Source organism: Danio rerio, chromosome 9, assembly GCF_049306965.1.
Source record: "Danio rerio strain Tuebingen ecotype United States chromosome 9, GRCz12tu, whole genome shotgun sequence".
NCBI lineage: Eukaryota > Metazoa > Chordata > Actinopteri > Cypriniformes > Danionidae > Danio > Danio rerio.
Window position 1 is genome coordinate 43,882,507 of NC_133184.1, and position 18,995 is coordinate 43,901,501.

Consider the following 18,995-nt stretch of genomic DNA (forward strand, 5'->3'; position numbering starts at 1 on the left):
TTTTCATTTCCTAATAATTAATAAATATTAAGTTTCATTTCTTGATAAACAGCCTCATTGTTTCTTTATTTATTTATACGATTTATATATGATATTAAAAAAGTGTTAGCTTTTGTAAGTGATTTTATGTTTTATAATAGAACATGTTCTTCTCAATAATATTTGTAAAGGAAAAATGGCCCTATATGAGCCATTTACATATATTTTAATTAATATGGAAAGTAAGGGGGTTTTGATCAAAAATAATAATGGATTTTTTTAAGTGCATGTGCATGTAAAACAATATAATTTGCACAAATAAATTATGCGGTTCTTCTCCAAAGAAGTTGTTACTCCACCCTGTTTAGTGCATCATTATGGACGTTTTACATTATAACTAATGTGGTTCTAATGATAGATCTGCAACAGAGAAACTACGGGTTTTGAGAAAAACTTGTCACTACATCATTCTTCTCCCAAACAGTGGATCATATGATATGATAGTTCAGCTGCGAGTTACGTCGTTGTTTGGGAAACGCACCCCTGTAAACGCACTCAAGTAAAGTCTGTGTGGGAAGCACTGTGTTTTAAAAGGAAATACAGTAGGAAAAAACTAAAAAAAAAAAAAAAAGACTTTTCGTCTACATGCAATATCTGACTCAGCAGTGCACTAGTTTCTTTTAGCAGAAATGGCCACTTACACAATTCTAGTAAATGGCCGGAAGATAAAAATAGCGCCCCCAAGTGTAATGAGAGGCTGAGGAAATAATGCTTACGAAACCAAAAAAACAATCAAAAGAGGTCAGCAAGCGTCTGCCATCAGCAAGATGTGCAATGACAACAATAGCAAACACTCTTATCTGTGGCCAATAGAAAAGGACAAAAGGAAATACACAAAGGCATTGTTCATATTTAAAAGATGATACTGAGAATTGAAAATGTTCAAGTGTTAGTTTCTCCCTCGAGTATGAAGGCCAAGCACTGGGGAAACTGTTCACAATCCAGACATACTGAAGGTCATTACAGCTATGGAGAATAATACAGAAGAGGAGAGGCTGAATAAACCTCTCCACTGGGGAACAGTTGGACTTCTGCACTCAAAGCAAGGTCTCCTAGTCTCAGTGAGTGTTATTCTTTTTTTATGATCTCCTCCTAATAACAATTATCCACACATTTCCATTGATAAGGAGCTCTCTGGGGAGATGGTCGAGTCCTGTTAAATATCTGTTGTTTTTAAACTACATTACCCATAAGTCAGCTGAAGCAATTAAGATAATAGCTTGCGCTAGGCTAATTTGTTGGCACGATGTAAATCACAGCCTGTAACTGATGTGATTTAACTGGTGGATGGTGTTGGCACGAAAACAGAGGTGGTGAGTAATTATACGCTTTTGATTTCACACTTTTAATTATCTCCAGAACCACAGCCCTGCTTTACTGTAGCAGTTTGAGAAAAGTCCAAATTGAAAAAGGAACAGTTTTCTTATCTTCACCTCGGGGAAGGAGCTCTGAACTACTGCATTTAATAGGATTCTGCAAATGATACGACTCTAAGGCTTTCCAGGAAAATACACACACTCAAAAAATATATGTTGCTAAAATAAAATATTGTTTTGAACCAGGAAAAGTAATGGGTTGTGGGAACTGATGCATAATTTTGCTTTAATTTTCATATTGCCCTCCGGATACATTTCAGGAGCTTTTATTAGAGGGATTCAAAAACACAAATATATTTCCAAACAAAAACTGCTTCAGGGGTAGTTAATGTGTCAGTGTTCTTAGGATAAGGGACTCATAAAGATAAACAATGAAATAAGTCTAATGCCGCGGTTACATTAGAGTTTGTGCGTGCAAAATTCTGTTGTATAGGGCTGCAAAAAGAGCCGGGATTAAAGATGATTACCATTGAAACTATTTGATTGATTTTGATCTTCGATTGGTCTAATAGATATTTACACTAGATTTACATATGCATACGGACCCTAAGCATGCATCGATACCGGCGCCATATTGGTACAGGGCGCCCAGGAAAAATGCCCCTTTCTGCACTATAAGACTAAAGCCAATTTAACCGCACTAGTCAAGACTAAAACCAATCTGAAGATGCTGGACTGTTAGGCACTAGCATTGAAATTCACAACGCTCTCTTTCCCTATAGGTATATATTTTTTCGTTAGATTCGTTTTTGTTTGTTGTTTTTTTTATCATGTAAATAAACTACATTTAAAAAAAATTATTTCAAGTGGAATCTTTATTTTTCCACTATATAAAGTTCCACTATTCAGGGTGCCCCAGGTTTTGAAAAGACGTAATAACATTAAAATCTTAATGGTTAAACACAGATTCAGGGTGCGAATTACAGGGGGGAGAGGGATTGACCTCCTTAAATAATGCTTGATCCCTCCTGAAGGACATAAAAACAAGATGTATGGGGAGTCAACCCTTTACTAGTGAGAAGTTACTTTCTCTGATCTTTGATCTATATCTTAAATATTATTTTAAAATGTATAATACTAATATACATTTGATCCCCCATAACAGTTTTTACCATTGTGAATGCATAACGCACAACCTAATGCTAGGAAAAATATCATTCAGCAGTCTGAAACTGGCAGTTCTAGAGCACAGAGAGACATCTTAAGTATTCACAAAACACGTTTCTTGTAAACATAAATAAAACTCGATACGGCTACTGTATTTACTAAACGCTACTATGACCGTTGGGTTTAAGGTAGGGCTAGACTTTAAAAAATACAATTTATTAGGTAATTTAATAAATAACATAAATAATACTCGCTTCAGCTACTGTTTTTACGTTACTGTGACGGTTGGGTTTGGGGTTGTGGTGGGGGTAGACGTTAAAAAATACCATTTATTGGGTAATTTATTAGATAGCATAAATAATACTCGCTACAGCTACTGTTTTTACGTTACTATGATGACTGGGTTTAGGGTTGGAGTGGGGGTAGATGTTAAATATTTTTTTGGGGGGTAATTTAATAGATAACAAATAATACTCACTACAACTACTGTTTTTACATTACTGTGATGATTGGGTTTAGGGTAGGGGTAGACGTTAAAAAATAAATTTTTGGGTAATTTAATAGATAACATAAATAATACCCGCTAAAGCTACTGTTTTTACGTTACTGTGACGGTTGGGTTTAGGGTAGGGGTAGACATTAAAAAATACCATTTATTGGGTAATTTAATAAATAATATAAATAATTCTTGTTACCTTCTGGCCACAACCATATCCGATCCAGCATCAACCTGTGAAAATCATTTGTTCACCGAAGTCACCGCTCTTTACTGAGAGTAACTACAGATAAAGCGACATTGGATTGTTTCAAAGTCACATCGATCAGCTGGTTTGTCTATAAGCTGACATACGAGTGATCCGCCGATGAATCGCTGCTTTAAAGCGCTTCAGTGTCCCTGTGTCTGTGGTAGCATTCAGTAAACAGCGGTGAGTTCGATGAACTGATGACCTTCACATCCAATCACAGTCATTTCTGTTGAGCATGTGAACACAATGGCAAATCAGAGCTGTTTAAGAACTTTCTCAACAACACTCAAATGTTAGCGAGAAATTAACAATTTAAACATTTAAGAATTGGTATCGAATTTCTGTCTCATGACAACCCTAATTTTTTGTTTTTGTTTTTTATATTGTTCTTGATGCAAGTATATATTGTTTAATTCAGAGAGAAAGAAAATGTGAACTAATTGTTTTCTGCTGCTAGATTGGAACAGTTGATGTCTTGTGATTTGTATACTGTAACTCTCTGACTAATATGCATCAACAAAATAAGTTAAACTAAATACCTAACAATACAGAAAATGATATATCAAACATGATAGTCAACTCAAAAGTCATTACTTATCCAGTAATGCAAGAAAAAAATGATAATGATAATAATAAGTATTGTTTATCTACATTTCACAGTACAGTGCACCCAGTTGCATAAGACTTGTGCGTATGGTACATGAGCAAGGTTTTGACAAGTAGTCTCCCCATCCTGTGCGGTCTGACCTGTCAGCTGTCACTGACAGACTACTCATTATGTTGAGTCATTTTATCCTCTGCAGTCCTGCCAAAAGGGGAGATGTTTGCTATTCTAAGTCCATGATGAGGGATTTGAATTATAGCTGCTGAATCATTTCTCAACAATCAGGTCCTTGCTGTTGAAATCTATAAAAGCCTGAGTGAATGGTTTCAAGTATGTTATTGCAAAACGCGCAGTGAATGCTATTAATATTTTAGCATATTGATTAAATGATTGAATAAGCTGTATTTACACTGGTGTTTAGGTCAGGCGAATACTGTGAAGAAGTTTACTATGAGAGAATGTTCACTTCAGAAATATGCAAATGTTGAAGGAACTTCCAGAATATTAAAACATAATTTAATAACTTTGGGAAGAAATGTTGCAATTTTAGTTTTTTTCTTACAGAGATGTTTGAAGAAAGTCACAGTTTGTGATTTACGTTCATTTGAGCTTAAAAATGTTATTATTTGATTTTGATCTCTGCTCTGAGAAGTGCTGAAAATGAAATTAATAGTACAGTATATTTTAATAAAATATTGTCTGTTTTGCTTAAATAAATTTTTGTACTAAAAAACGATAATAAGCTGCCATTACATTTTTTGTTATTGTACTAAAAACAGTTGTGTGAATGTATTTTTTCAGTGATTCACAGATGTTTATACTTTTGAGTTGGATTATTGGACCGTGATCTCTGCTTTGACAACTTTTGATAATCAAAAATCTGATTTTGTGATTAAAAATTTTACTTTTTAGGGACATGTTTAAAGTTTGATATTATTTAAAGTACTGTCTAGATTAGTCATGTTACACACAGGACAAAAAAAATACAGTTTCTGTTATTTTACAATTTATTTTTCAGATTACACCTCATCGTATGTACTCTTTTATGTGTCTTAATAATATTTTATCAAACATGTTCACTGAAAAAAAATATAATTTTTTTTATGCTGAGTGGTTGTAAACAATATATTTGGGCTGAATTTAAACAAATAAAATAGTTTGAACATTAATAAGTTTAATTTGTTTGTTTAAATGAAACACATAAATTGTTTGCAAGAGTTTTGCAGAAATATTTTTTTCAGTGTTTAAAGAATAACAGTGTTGTAAAAGAAAAAAATCAGTTGCTGTTTAAACATGTGTAAATGCACAATGTGTTGTGAAGGCATTAATTAACATTTTTTATATGTAATAAATTCTTAAATCCCATAAATAATAATTTTTAAAACTCCATTAAACAAAGTTTGTTTGCAAACCAACATTTTTACCTTACCGTAATTTTTAAAGAGTATAACACATGACTTGGGCAGGAACAAAAATCAGGTAGCCCAAAGTGTTCATATAAAGCAGGGGTGCTCAACCTTGTTCCTGGAGATTTACCTTCCAGGTTTCAGTTGCAACCCATATCAAACACATCTGCCAGTAATTACCAAGTGCTGTTCAGGTCATATTTAATTGGTTCAGGTGTGTTTGATCAGGCTTGGAGTTAAACTTTGCAGGAAGGTAGATCTCCAGGAACAGGCTGCTCTTATATAAAGTAAATCGTTCAAAACAACTCTCACTTGACTCCAGCTTGATATATTGTGCATCACCTACAGATCACATCACTGAACAGCTGGCGAATCTATTTAGTGAACTGTTTCCAAAAAGTCCACTAAACGAACCAATGAACAGATCTTTGGGTGAACCGATTCTAAAGATTCGAGTCACCGGGACGAATCGAAATCCCCACCTCTATCACAGTCAGCGAGATGCAGGTGGAGCGCGCGCACCAGCCTCTCCAATGAGCGCAGGGCGGCGGTCTTATATTTGCTTTGGCTCTTCACGTTTACTCTCACTGCAAAGGCGACTCGTGCACCCAACTATCAACAAGTATGGTAAGTCATTGTGATACGTACTATTTATATTACAAACGCCGCCTTAATCACTTGAAACCATACATAAAACGCTTAAAGTTGTAACTCATTGAGGAAAGTAATGGGTTATGTCTTACGTTGTCTTTGTTTGTTTGTTGCCATTCTATTTCATTGATATTTTAGTTTATTTTATGTTTTAAGTCATCCGTTTGAGCAGTGATTAAGTTAACATTCATGCCTCGCCAGCATTTTTTAATAGTAGAAAGTGTACATTTTTTATTTAATTTCTCAATGTTTCTCAAGCGAAATAATTGAGATTAAATTGGTTGTATCTATTGATTAAAGAGCTGTGTTCGGATTTGTTTGGAAACGGCTCTAGCCTATTTCCCCCACGCTATCTCTAAATAGGGGGACTCTTTAAAGACTCTGTTTTTCTTATCACTTTAGCGTTTCTTTCTTGGACGCAGTCAGTTGTTTTCAAAGCGTTTGGTCCAGTCTTAAAACAATAGCCGTCCTATGCCGCCGTTATGTTGTCACGTAGCCTACATTTTCAGTGTAAAGCGTTGAACACATGTTCAACAATGAGAGGCAGGGGAGATGTAGTTCACTCCAGTGTTGTCTTTTTGTATTTCTTTATAGTTTGCTCAGATTTTGTACAAAGCTCAGCTTTGTAGCCTGCATAATTCGTGTTTATTTTTATATTCCGTTGACATGACCGTGTGTCATGACCATAGTCTATTTTCATTTATTTTTAAGATATTGATATAATTCGCCTTGAGGTAAAATTGTCTTACCTCAGAAACCACCTCCTCTCAGACACCCATCGGCTGCTTGTCACATTTTCCCCCGCGGGAGATGTTTTTTCTTCTGCATTCATTTAGAAAATGTATTTAATCTCAGTTGACATTAACATTATGCTATGACTGAAACTATTTAAAAGCAGTTATATTCACTAAAGTTTAAATATTGATTGTTAAATGTCCTGTCTTGGACAGATATTTGGTTTAAACCAGGGGTCACCAACCCTGTTCCTGGAGAGCTACCTTCCTGCAGAATTCAGTCCCAACCCTGATCAAACACACCTGAACCAATTAATAGTACCTAAAGCAACACTTGATAATTACAAACAGGTGTGTTTGGTCAGGGTTGCAACTAAAATCTGCAGGAAGGTAGCTCTCCAGGAAAAGGGTTGGTGACCCCCGGTTTAAACCTTCTAAATTATGCGTTTGTACCTGTGCAATTAACTTTGTTTGAAAGGTAGGCTATCCTGTGCTGTTTGGGATGTTTTCATCCACTCTTGGGTGATATTTAGGGTTGCTCCGATCAGGATTTTTGCTTCTGATACAGAGTACTGATTCTTTGAATTGTGATCCATCTATACTGAATCTGATGCTTTTATTTTTATATTCATCAAGCACATTTTTGCTCCAAGTATGATAGTTAAGTGGAGATCTCACTTTATCTAAGACAATAAATTAGGAGAGCTGCATGTAATCATTAAAACTGAGTCCTAATTTGGCCACAACTTTATTTATTTATTTTTTTAGCAAATGGACTACTTGGTAACATCTTATTTTAATGCATATTTTGTAAAAATGTTTTGAAAATTTAAAAAAAATAATAAAATAGTTGCCAATACACTACCCTTTAGTTATGTTGGTGGCTGTTTTTGCCTCGTTGACTTCCATTATAATGACATTTTTTAATTGTAAATTTGACATCATATAATCATGCATTCTTTATTGTTGCTAGTTATCCCTGTTGGAAAGCACTAAATCTAAAAAAAAAAAAAAAAAAAAAAATACTGTTGATTATCAGTTGCCGTGCAAAAAGCTTAGTTTATGGATTAAAAAAAATTTGTGGTTAAATGATGTGTAGTGTGTGAGGGCATGTGTGAGTGAGACCTTTGCACACATACCTTAATGTATGAGAAAATTAAAAGCAGCTCTGCTCTCAGAACATGGTAAACATGGTAAGTGTATTTATGCATGGACTCTATAATATGCAGTTTTATTCTATGGAAATCCACATAAAAACCAGATGACAGGCCTATCTAATGAGTTAATGCTGCCAACTCATGATCAACAGTACAAATGAAGTTTGACCTCTTCCCAAACAGGGAAAACACTAGTCAAGAATGCATGATTAAATAATGTCATGTCTTTGCAATCAACAAATGTCCTCATGATAAAAGTCAATAGGGCAAAAACGGCCACCAACATAACGAAAGTGTAGTCTATTTAAACGTTAGACAAGGGTTAAATCACTGATTATAGCAAACCCGAACACATTGTAGTTTGATCAGGTTTTGTTTCCAAAGCAGAAATGTATAATAAAATTATCATTTTTAAGGCTAAATAAAATCTAGAAATTTCCATCAATGATTGTTTTTAAATGTTCTACTGAGATTCCTGCAACCAAAATGCAACATCTGTGCTTGCTGGAGTTATAGTCACTATATCACCCAAATCCCAACACACTAATTAAACATTACTTGCATGGATCCTACTGGATACCTAACATAGCTTTTTTTTTTTTTTTTTTGCATCCCTCACAATAATCAACTTCTCTTAGTGAGCTCCAGCTGATACAGCAATTATTCATGAGCCATGTTGCTTATTCTTGCTGTACATAGACGGGGAATTAATCTTATCTTTCGACATTTTCAAAATGATGCATTCCACATGTCTCAAGTGCTACCTGTGACAAAGTTTAACTGAAAAGAAAGTCGCTTCACTGCATCATGCCTATGGCAAATTACTATTTTCTTACAGGCGCTTGTAAGATGAGTTGCTGTCTCAGCAGAGGTGGATTTGACAGTGCAAGCTATCCCTGTAGACTGGTTCCTCAAAGGGCAGTCGTGATTGATCAGCACAGTACACAGAGTTCATTGTGCTGCTTGCTTAAATGCATCCACAAATAAAAATATTTTGAACCTCAACCTTGCTTTTTATTTTTATTTTTAATTCTTCTCTGGTGTATAGTGTAAATGTATATGTTACTTGAACATTTGTTTGATAGATGGACACTTCTATCCTACTGTATGGCTTTTTTTCCCTCTTGGAGTTCGGAAATATTTAGCATTTCAATGTTCTTCCTATTTGCCTGTGATCTTTTATATTTCACTTAAGAAAATGACTTGAGGGTTTTTAATTATTTTAGGATGAGTAAATGACAACATTTCTGGGCAAATTAATTTGGATATTACATTCGTTATGTATTTGTTTTCGTTTCATCATTAGAGTTCCTCATAACAATTGAGCATTGTGCTGCTATGGAGCAAATGAGAAATTGATTTGTTTTAATAAATCAGGCCTTTCTAATATAATTGGATTATATGAAGCATAACATATGTATTCATCTGCAATATTATAAGACTTGGCTAAAGTTGATTTGGTCATGGTTGAAACCATTTGAGGTCAGAGCGGGTGGTTTTTTTTTTTTTTTTTTTTTTTTTTTTTTTTTTTTTTTGGATATTGCTTTGAAAGTTCCAAAGGAATAGTTTATGGCTGCACGATTCTGGAAAAATGTAACATTGCCATTTTTTTATTTTGCAATAAATATTGCAATATGAATAATTTCATCAGGTTACTTAATATCGCTATTCAATTTCTCTGGTGCATCTCCATAAAATCAGTAAACAATCTTAATTTTTGGGGTACCTAACACCTTTTCGTTGTGGTCTGTTCTAGTTGCTGTTCTTTTCTGTATATGCATGGATTTTGATTATTTTCATGCATGTTAAGTCAGAGATTGATTAATTTGTTTACTATTGGAATCTCCTTAAATTTTAATAAATGATCTATAAACTTTGAGGTCCCCTGTAGGGCTGTGCCGATAAACAATACTATATCGGATCGCAATTTATGTAAATAACAATGATAAGCCATGACTTTTCTATATTGATCTAATCCTATCACATGGCAGAAATGTGCAACAGTGGAAATCTAAACGCGTGTTGATGTTGCCCTACTATAAGGACAGTCTGGGATTGGCTTTTTAACCCCCCTTTTTACCCGATGTATCTTATTTTCCATTTTTCTGTTAAGTCTAAACTGACCTGTCTTCCTCTGAAACTGTTTTGACAGGCTTTTCATCATATAGGAAATGTAACAAATTTTCGGCTACCAAAAATATTGGCCGAAAAAGTTATAAAATTTTAATGGACCCTCTAAATTTATGGCTTCAGTCATTGTTGGAGTCTCTTTTCAAATCTGGAAGCCTTAACAACTTAAATCGAAATATGCATTTTTATCAATCAATATGTAAAATAATTCTCGAGATTGCATTTTAGCCATATCGCTTAACCGTAGTCCCCCAACACAGTTTTGTTGTTGTCCATGTGCAGTGCATTTCTGTATTTGCATGTGTTGTGAGTATTTTCATGCGTTTAGTCCAAGATTGATGAATTGATGTTTACTATTTGCATCTCCATATAATCTAATAAACAATTTTTACAATTTTTGCGGTCCTAAACAGATTTTCGTTGTGGTCTGTGATATTTGCAGTGCATTTCTGTATTTGCATGTGTTGTGTTTTCATGCACGTGTTTAGTCAGAGATTGATTGAATTATTACCATTTGCATATGCGTAAATTCTAATAAACAATCTAAACTTTTTGGGGGTTCATTGACTCATTTCGTTGTGGTCTGTACTATTTGTAGTGCATTTCTGTATTTGCATGTGTTGTGTTTTAATGCACGCGTTTCATCGGAGATTGATGAATTAACATTTACTATTTAATTTAATAAACAATCTAGAACGATTTGGCGGTCCCCCAACACATTTTCGTTGTTGTCTGCTATTTGTAGTGCATTTCTGTATCTGCATGTGTTGTATTTTCAAGCATGTGTTTAGTCAGAAATTGATGAATTAAAGTTCACTATATGCATCTCCATAAAATCTAATAAACAATCTACAAACTTTTTGGGTCCCCGACACATTTTTATTGTTTGTGCTATTTGCAGTGCATTTCTGTATTTGCATGTGTTGTATTTTCATGCATGTGTCAGGGATGAATTAATGTTTATAAAAGCTAATAAACAATCTATAAACATTTTGGGGTCCCCAACACATTATGATTGTGGGCTGTGCTATTTGCTGTGCATTTCTGTATTTGAATGTGTTGTGGGTGTTTTCATGCATGACAATCTGTAAATGCGATCAAAAAGACAATTAAAATAAAGTGCTTGATTATGACCTGAGTCTAACAGTGTTCAAGTACAGTTACTGAGTGATGAGAATTATTCAATAAAATGAATTGTAGCTAATAAAAAAATATTCAATAAAATGAATTGTATCACAGTTGGTATAATTTATTATACAAGAATGCTTTTAAAGTCAATCTACAATTACAGGCATTAAAATAAACACATGCAATTGATTATTATACAAATGTAATATTGCATATATCCTGCAATGTTAATATTACGAATGATCACATTGTGATATCGATGCTGAAATATTGAGCAGCCCTAGTTTAAAGAAAACTGAAAGTTCTGTAATTTACTGTACACACCCTTCGCTTGTTCCAAACCTTGTTTGACTGACTTTCTACTGTTGAACACAAAATAAATTTTGTAGAAAGCTGTAAACCTGTAACCATTGACTGTAGTATTTGTATTTCATACAATGCATTTTAAAGGTCGCATGTTTTCAGCTTCTTTAGTGTTTATTGGAAAGATTTATTCACTTGAGGGTGAGTCTTTCTAGTAATTTTATTGGTGAACTATCCTTTAAGTTCATGAGGCAATTTTTTTTTTTTTTTTTTTCAAAAAGTTTTACCTAGCGTTAACTTTTTATTATGGACAGTTATATTTTCTGCAGAGTCAAAACAGTAATGCAGGTTAGGAAAGACATCTATTGTAAGTTGTGGGTGAACTGCAACTTTAAATCCATTCTTAATTCATATTTAAATTGATCAACTGTGAATTTAATTCACCGTGTCTTTTTGTGTGGGTCATTCTTTTTGCTCTGCTTTGTTCTTGCAGTTTCCAAAGCCGGCAGGAGGGATTTCTAGTGAACGGAGCCCTCTTCACATCTTTCTTCTGCTTTTGGTTTCTAATTAAAACTTGGCTGTAGAACATTTCCCTCTCAAATGTTTAATTGCCTCTCAGATGTTGATGGAATCGTTTGGATTTTCTCCAGGAAACTCACAATGTCTTCAAACACCTGAGAATTAAAACCACTCGTCTACACGTGTTCACGGGGTGTTAATAAGGGAAAACTCCCGCTGTTGGAACGACACCCTGACCTGTAATGTTTATTCATTAATTTTTTTCCGATATGGCATGGATTAATGATGACTGCCCTTGAACTGTAGAGCATTCCGAAAGTAGCTGGACATGACTTTCCCTGCAGGGGCTTATGTGTTAAGGAAAGTCTTCATCCCTCATGGCTGTCCCCTTATCTTCAGATTGCTTTTAGCCGTGATTTGTCTGAGCGTGCCGAGTTTTGCTTGTCCCAAGAGCTGCCACTGCTCTGAGAGGAATAGCTTAACAGTAGTGCAGTGCTCTTCTCGAAACCTAGAAGAAATTCCTCCTGACCTTCCGCACGATACTGTGTCGCTTCAACTCTCCTCCAATCATATCACCAAAATACCAAACCAGGCTTTCAAAAACCTGCCCTGGCTCCAAGAGCTGGACTTGTCGAGGAATGCTATTGAAACCGTGGACGCTGGGGCATTTAAGGGTGTCAGCGAGAGCTTGCGGACGCTCGACCTGTCCCATAATCACATGCAAGGTGTCCCCAAGGAGGCCTTTGCTCGGCTTCATGCCAAAATCAGCCTGTCTAATAATCCGTGGCACTGTGAGTGTACTCTGCAGGAGGTTTTACGTGAACTTCGCCTGGACCCTGAGACGGTGAACGAGGTGAGCTGCCACACCTCCGATCAAGAAAAGTACGCAGGCAAACCTGTCATCCAAGTCTTGGATTCAGGCATAAACTTTTGTAACTTCCACCATAAGACAACTGATGTTGCCATGTTTGTTACCATGTTTGGTTGGTTCACAATGGTTATTGCTTATGTCATCTATTACGTACGGCATAACCAGGAAGATGCCAGGAGACATCTGGAGTACCTCAAGTCTTTGCCAAGTAGCTCTCAGATTAGTAAGGACTTTGACACAATCAGCACTGTTCTCTAGCATCAGTCAATGTAGTGTAGGAGGAAATGTGTTTGGCACAGTGATGGCACAACAGCAAGCCTTATAAGGGAAAGTGGGGCAAGATGTGTCTTTTGCTGAATTTGTCTTTTAGGTAAACAAGTGGACATTGGCCAGGTGCTTTTATCCCATGTGACTTGCATTGTATTAAAAGTATAGTTTTTTTTTTTTTTTTTTTTACCAGGTAATCAAACCCATGAACTTGGTTTTATTAACAGACTCTACTGTTTGAACTAAAGGTCAAAGTTTTGACCTTTTCAGAAGAAGACATTTTCGTTTCTTACTTTTTAAATGAATTTTACATTTATGTTTGTAACCCTGAACCACAAAATTCTTAAAGGGGTGGTCCACTACGATATTATATTTTAAACTTCAGTTGATGTGTAATGTAGCTGTGTGAACATAAACAGCATCTCTGAATGTAAAATATTCAAAGTTTAATGCAAAGGGAGACCTTGATTTGTACAGAGTTAGCTTAGCAACGCCTACAATTAACGAATTTTGGGGACTACAAAAAATACTTCCGCCCCCTGTGAGATCACAAAAGTTCGTTATTGCGCATCCCACACTGCGCAGGTAAAGGCCGTGGCCAGAGGCGCTGTAACGTTACTGCAGAGAGAGAAATGCCATCCTGCTGTTTCCACAGAGCTGTTCTGTTTCTGTTGTTGGGCTTCCAAATGACACGACCCAAACACAGAAGTGCTTACAGTTCAATATTAATTATGTTCCAGAGAACTATAAAATACATAGCAAGCATGATTTGACAAAACACAGCTTCCAGAATCTCTCCCAGTTCAGTGCTGGATTCAGTTAAAATCTCCTCAAAGATGGAGCAAGGAGACGCTGTGAACTCTGAGTCATGACCTGTAAGTGTTTTTATTTGTTAAAATTGATCATGACATGTACAGTGTCTAACTTTAACGGTGTGTTGTAGCAAAGATGTAAACAACGGGAAATTATGGTAACCGCTAACGACTTAGCTAACGTTACAAATCCATATTTATCAAACGGCTGTAAACGCACACACACACATACACATACACGCACTCTTGGCCAGCATCTGCGTCTCTCTGTGTGAGACGGCAGAATTTCTCTCTATAGGCAGCTATGCTATGCGTTTTACAACTCGGACAATAAAGTCGCAAAAGATATGTGAACGATTCATGTTACTTACACAGGCATATTCCGCATATGCATGAAAGACGTCCTGTAACGCATTGATTTAAAAAAATACAGCAATGATTTCCCAACTGGAGTGTAACATCAAAAACAAATCAATCCAGGCTCACAAAGGTCTCATCTCACATCTTGTGCTTTATTCTGTCACCATAGAAAATAACTTAATCCGAGCATGAGAGAAAAAGAACAATAAAAATCTCTCCCGCGCACATGCGCTTCTCGTGTTACAAATACTTCATCGTATACACGCATAAACACACTAAAAGGCACAGAAACAGTTAAAGGAGCCGCATCCCATTTTCACTCGTTACAGACACGTGTTGACTGACTGACTGACTGACTGACTGTTTACACAAAACGCGCGTGCTTGTCAGGGCGTGACGTGAAGCCGATCGGCGTATCACAGCATATTATGATGATGACCAATCAGAGTCACTTGAGGGTGGGCCTTTTAGAGGAACTAGGAAATATGACAGTCGTTTTCATGTTAGCTGAGTAGCTGTGTATAATCAAAGTGAGATTTATGAAAAAATAACACGATTTCCTTCAAGTTAAACATGAGCACACATTGCTTTGCATCTTATTAACACAACCAAGCCTTAAAAATAACATTCTGGACCACCCCTTTAAGTAGAAGGGGTATATTTGTTGGAAAAGCCAAAAATATGTTATTTGAGTCAAATATTGATTTTGAATTTATGCAAAAATGATTAGTATGTATGTATGTATGCATGTATGTATGTATGGTATGTATGTATTTTTTTATTATTTTCATTTTTTTTAACCTTCAGATTCCAGATTTTCAAGTAGTTGTACCAAATATGATCCCATCACAGCAAACAAGCAGTACATATACCCGCTAATAATTGGCTTTTTCGTGTTTGTTTTCTTAAAGGGAAAAATATTATTTATGCCAAGTTTGAGCCTTCTCTCGAACATTGTTTATTCTTTATTTATATATATTTATTTATTTATATATATATATATATATATATATATATATATTCATATTCATTTGTCTGTCACATTTTGGTTTAATCGCATATTCATTTTGTTAAAACAAAATTAACAGTTTTAAAATTTATCCTTTATTTGTTTACAGGGTCAATTCACATTAATAAACATTATTGTGAAATGTGCCAGAATTGGCCAAGAATGGCTATATTTTTTTTTTTTTTTTTTTTTTTTTAAATCAGTACTTGCAGAATGTTAAAAACTTCTGTGTAGGTGGGAGTTGTACACTTCTCCCTCTGCTGTTTGGTTGACAAACATCAAACCATGCCATCAGCTGCTGCTGCTCTGTTTTCATGTTCCCTTTTAATAACTAGAAAAGTGCTAGATTTTTGGAATCTTATGTAATTTATTAATACATTTTGTTCTCATTTTAGTTATCAATTTTTTTTGCGTAAAAACAAAATGACTAAAAAAAAATATTTAATATTTAAAAAAAAAAAAAAAGAATCTATTATACACGGACAACAAACCCATGTAAGATTTATTGATTCAAATGTTGCTTAAATCTCAGTCTCTAAAAACCGATCCTAAACAACACATTGATTACAAGGTTCGCACTTGCATTTGATCAGTTGTTGTACTTGAGCTAAAAGGTGGGATACAACTAGCAGGCAGTCAACCTCTAGGCAGTGTCCGGCCTTCTCTGAACATCTGATGGGCTAGTTTGTTTGGTTTGTTCCATATGTCGCTTCCCATCTGGCTAAAAGAGTTTTTTTTAATTTTTTAATTTTATTTATTTGTTTTTTTTTGTAATTTGACGGAAAGATGATATAATACATGCATCTAAGTGTTCATGTTTTTTTTTTTTTTTTTTTTGTCAAAATATTAAACTTTCTAGAATTTAAAATTATGATGATGATCGTTAAACTCCTCATAACAGTCTTGTGAAAGGGTCCATTACAGAATACTGCCTTCTGCATTAATGCAGAACGTTTGTTCTCATTCAGCTTGATCCCATACGGAAACGTATTTTTGGTTTATGGCGAATTCGTACGAGTTGAGTCGTACGAAAATTTGAATTTTTATTTTTTTATTTTTTTAATTGAGGCGTAACACCCAACCATGCCCCTAAACTCAACCATTATCTGGTATTGAGCAAATCATACTAAACTGAATGATTGAGATGGTATGAATTCATGCAAATTACCCACTAAATCAAAAATTGTGAATTGCTGTCAGATTGTGTTGACTCGTTTTAGTTGGCCTTTGTCCAGTGTAGACCAAACTTTTTTAAATTTGTGATCTATAGCTGTTGAGTGTCCAAATTTACATTTTCAGAGGGTTGACCAGCAAACAGCCCAGAACCATTAATAGGTTTAGCATCAAAATGTACTACTTGTGCATCCCTCACACAGCTTCCTAATGTACATGTAAAAAGTCCAGTCCTTTTTAAACGTATGACCTAGAATAACAATTAATGGATGACAGATTGACACATCTTTTCCCACTCTTCCCTAGTTGTGGTGTTATTTGATTTGATTGTGAATGTTTGTTTTGTCAATTTTAGCACAATGAATGTGTTGACAATTGTTCTGTGATGCAATTTAGTGTTCCTATTCACGCACCCTTAGTCGACCTACATAAGTCCTGCAGTCTCTGTGGTGGCTGCTTTGTGTCTCACAACAGGCTTTGCAGAAGCTCCATTTATTTATATATTTGTTCATATATTCATTTAATTTGCAGGTGTGTAAATGCCATTACTACTTATTTATATGCTAATTTAATGATACAAAACATTTTATTTTTCATTTTTTATAGTGTCGACCAAGTAGAGCAAGTACATTTTATCACTGCCAAAAAAAAAAAAGTCCGTTAAGCTCTGCCTCTAACTGGAAACTTGCCCCATTTTTTGGCAGAGTTCTGTATACTCAAGTGCCTGATCCTGGTACCTCAGCACCAATACACTGTGCACTGGGCATTATTCGGTTTCTCTTTACAATCAGACATAATCCTTTAAACGTGTTACCGTAAGTAGAACAGTGTATATTGTGTGTTTAAGGTTTCTCAGATTGGGTCTGTTATGTATGGATAGATGTCATGTTTCATCACCTGTGTGTTTTAGTTAAAAGGGCTTGCAGGTTAAATTTTATGTAGGCTGATGTGCATTTCTGTTCACATGTATGAGTTTGTCATTGTGACAAGCATTTTCGTATGAATATTGTAGCAACAAAATAAAAATGCTAATAATAGGACTTCTTGCCTTATGTCAAATTTATTTATTTTTTATTAAAGGGTGCCTATTGTGCAAATCACAGAATTTAAACACTTGTGTGGAAAGTGTGTGAATATAACCAGCCTCTGATAGTAAAAATTTATTTATTTTATTTTTTTGTAATGATCATTTTTACAGTTTGCAGAGACCATTTGTTGGACATCCTCCCTTTGTACTTGTCATCAGAGGTGGAAAGCCCCTCTCATTAGTGAGATGCAACCACCTATTTTGCTCACATACACGGTGCGTTCAACATTGAAACATGGCTGCAGCCGGAAGACAATGAGATTAGCTGAGTGCAGGCGGGGGCAGAGATGATAATGAGGCTGTCAGGTTGGACACTTCGGGTCTCGTAGTTTACTGTATGATGACATCACATGGAGTGATGAATTTATTTATTTCAACCAAAACTAGAGTTTCAATCATTAATTACATTTGAGTAGCCTATAAAGTATAATTTGAGAAGGACAAGAGGGCACATGAAAATAAATATTAATGAATGGGCCTATTTAACAAAGCAATAAGTACAAATTATAGAAGTTTAAACCACTCTTTAGGGTACTAAATGTTGAATGGTATGTTAACACTGTAGCAGCTTGTTTGAATATGCTATAAAGGGGTTTACATTTATTTATGAATCTACAAATTCCCAATAAGTTTATGCAAAAAAAAAAAAAACATGCTTTTATATACCATTTTATAAATGTGATTTGAAAATATTTTGGATAACAAAAGCATTTACATTAATCCAAGAAGATTGAACTAAAGAGCATTCCCAAAAATAAGTGTTACACTTTCAGTAGAAATTTAACAGAAAGAGCCAGAGATATCAATGTTACTTTTAAATTGACAGGATAAAATTATTTTATTAACAAATTATTTTTGATTTTCTAAAATTAGCTTTGTCATGATCAAGAATAACTTGTTACAGGTCTGTAAGACTTAGTTGAGCTAATTTAGTTATTTAACAAAATAATTTAAATTGTTTATGGAGCTGAATAGGCCTACATTAAATTGTCTTTATAAAAATAGTATAGGAAAAAAAACCTTTGGACGCAATCTTGCCTTTAAAAATAGCTTATTTTTACAAAAAAAAAAAAAAAAAAAAAGCTGATGATTGCTGCAGTAAAATTGTAGTCTTGTAATATGTATGTGTACAATAGAGATGACAAGTTAATTGTTTGTTTGGAAATGAGTCAAATAATAAACCTGAAACACACGTGGTGGTTGTCCTGTGGTGAATCCAGCCTATCGTGGAATGTGTCGTCATCACAGCTCCTGCAGTCAATAGTATCTGGATGCAGCCTTTATGATGCAAGCTGAGATTGCATCACTCAGCGATGCAATGTCAGACTCGATGCACTCAATGGAGCGAGTGACATCACTGTGATGGGTAGGGTTGTGATTAGGTGAGCGAATTAAAAAAAGCATTGGATGCAGCTCAGATTGCACTGCACCAAGTCTGCAACCAGACCCCTCTCCTTGCAGTTGCTCGTCAAATGCTGCTCCGGCTGAGTCCGTCGTCTCATCTCAGAGCGCTGTC

General features: G+C 35.0%; 1 protein-coding gene across 3 annotated transcripts; it reads left to right on the forward strand.

Annotated features, from left to right (window-relative positions):
• The first annotated feature begins 314 nt into the window (after positions 1-314).
• On the forward strand, positions 315-17,432 carry lrrc3 (leucine rich repeat containing 3). 3 transcript variants are annotated; one of them, XR_012384835.1, is made up of 3 exons: positions 5,509-5,905; positions 11,875-13,389; positions 14,858-17,432. XR_012384835.1 is itself a non-coding variant. In XM_009304875.5 (2 exons), exon 2 carries the CDS (start codon positions 12,229-12,231, stop codon positions 13,027-13,029), a length of 801 nt encoding a protein of 266 aa, XP_009303150.1. In that variant the 5' UTR covers positions 315-1,352; positions 11,875-12,228; the 3' UTR covers positions 13,030-17,432. The 3 variants fall into 3 exon arrangements, 2 of the variants coding, with proteins under 2 accessions (XP_009303150.1, NP_001107114.1); XM_009304875.5 differs by lacking the exon at positions 5,509-5,905 and adding an exon at positions 315-1,352 and having other exon boundaries at positions 11,875-17,432; NM_001113642.1 differs by lacking the exon at positions 14,858-17,432 and having other exon boundaries at positions 5,863-5,905; positions 11,875-13,029.
• The last annotated feature ends 1,563 nt before the right edge of the window (positions 17,433-18,995 follow it).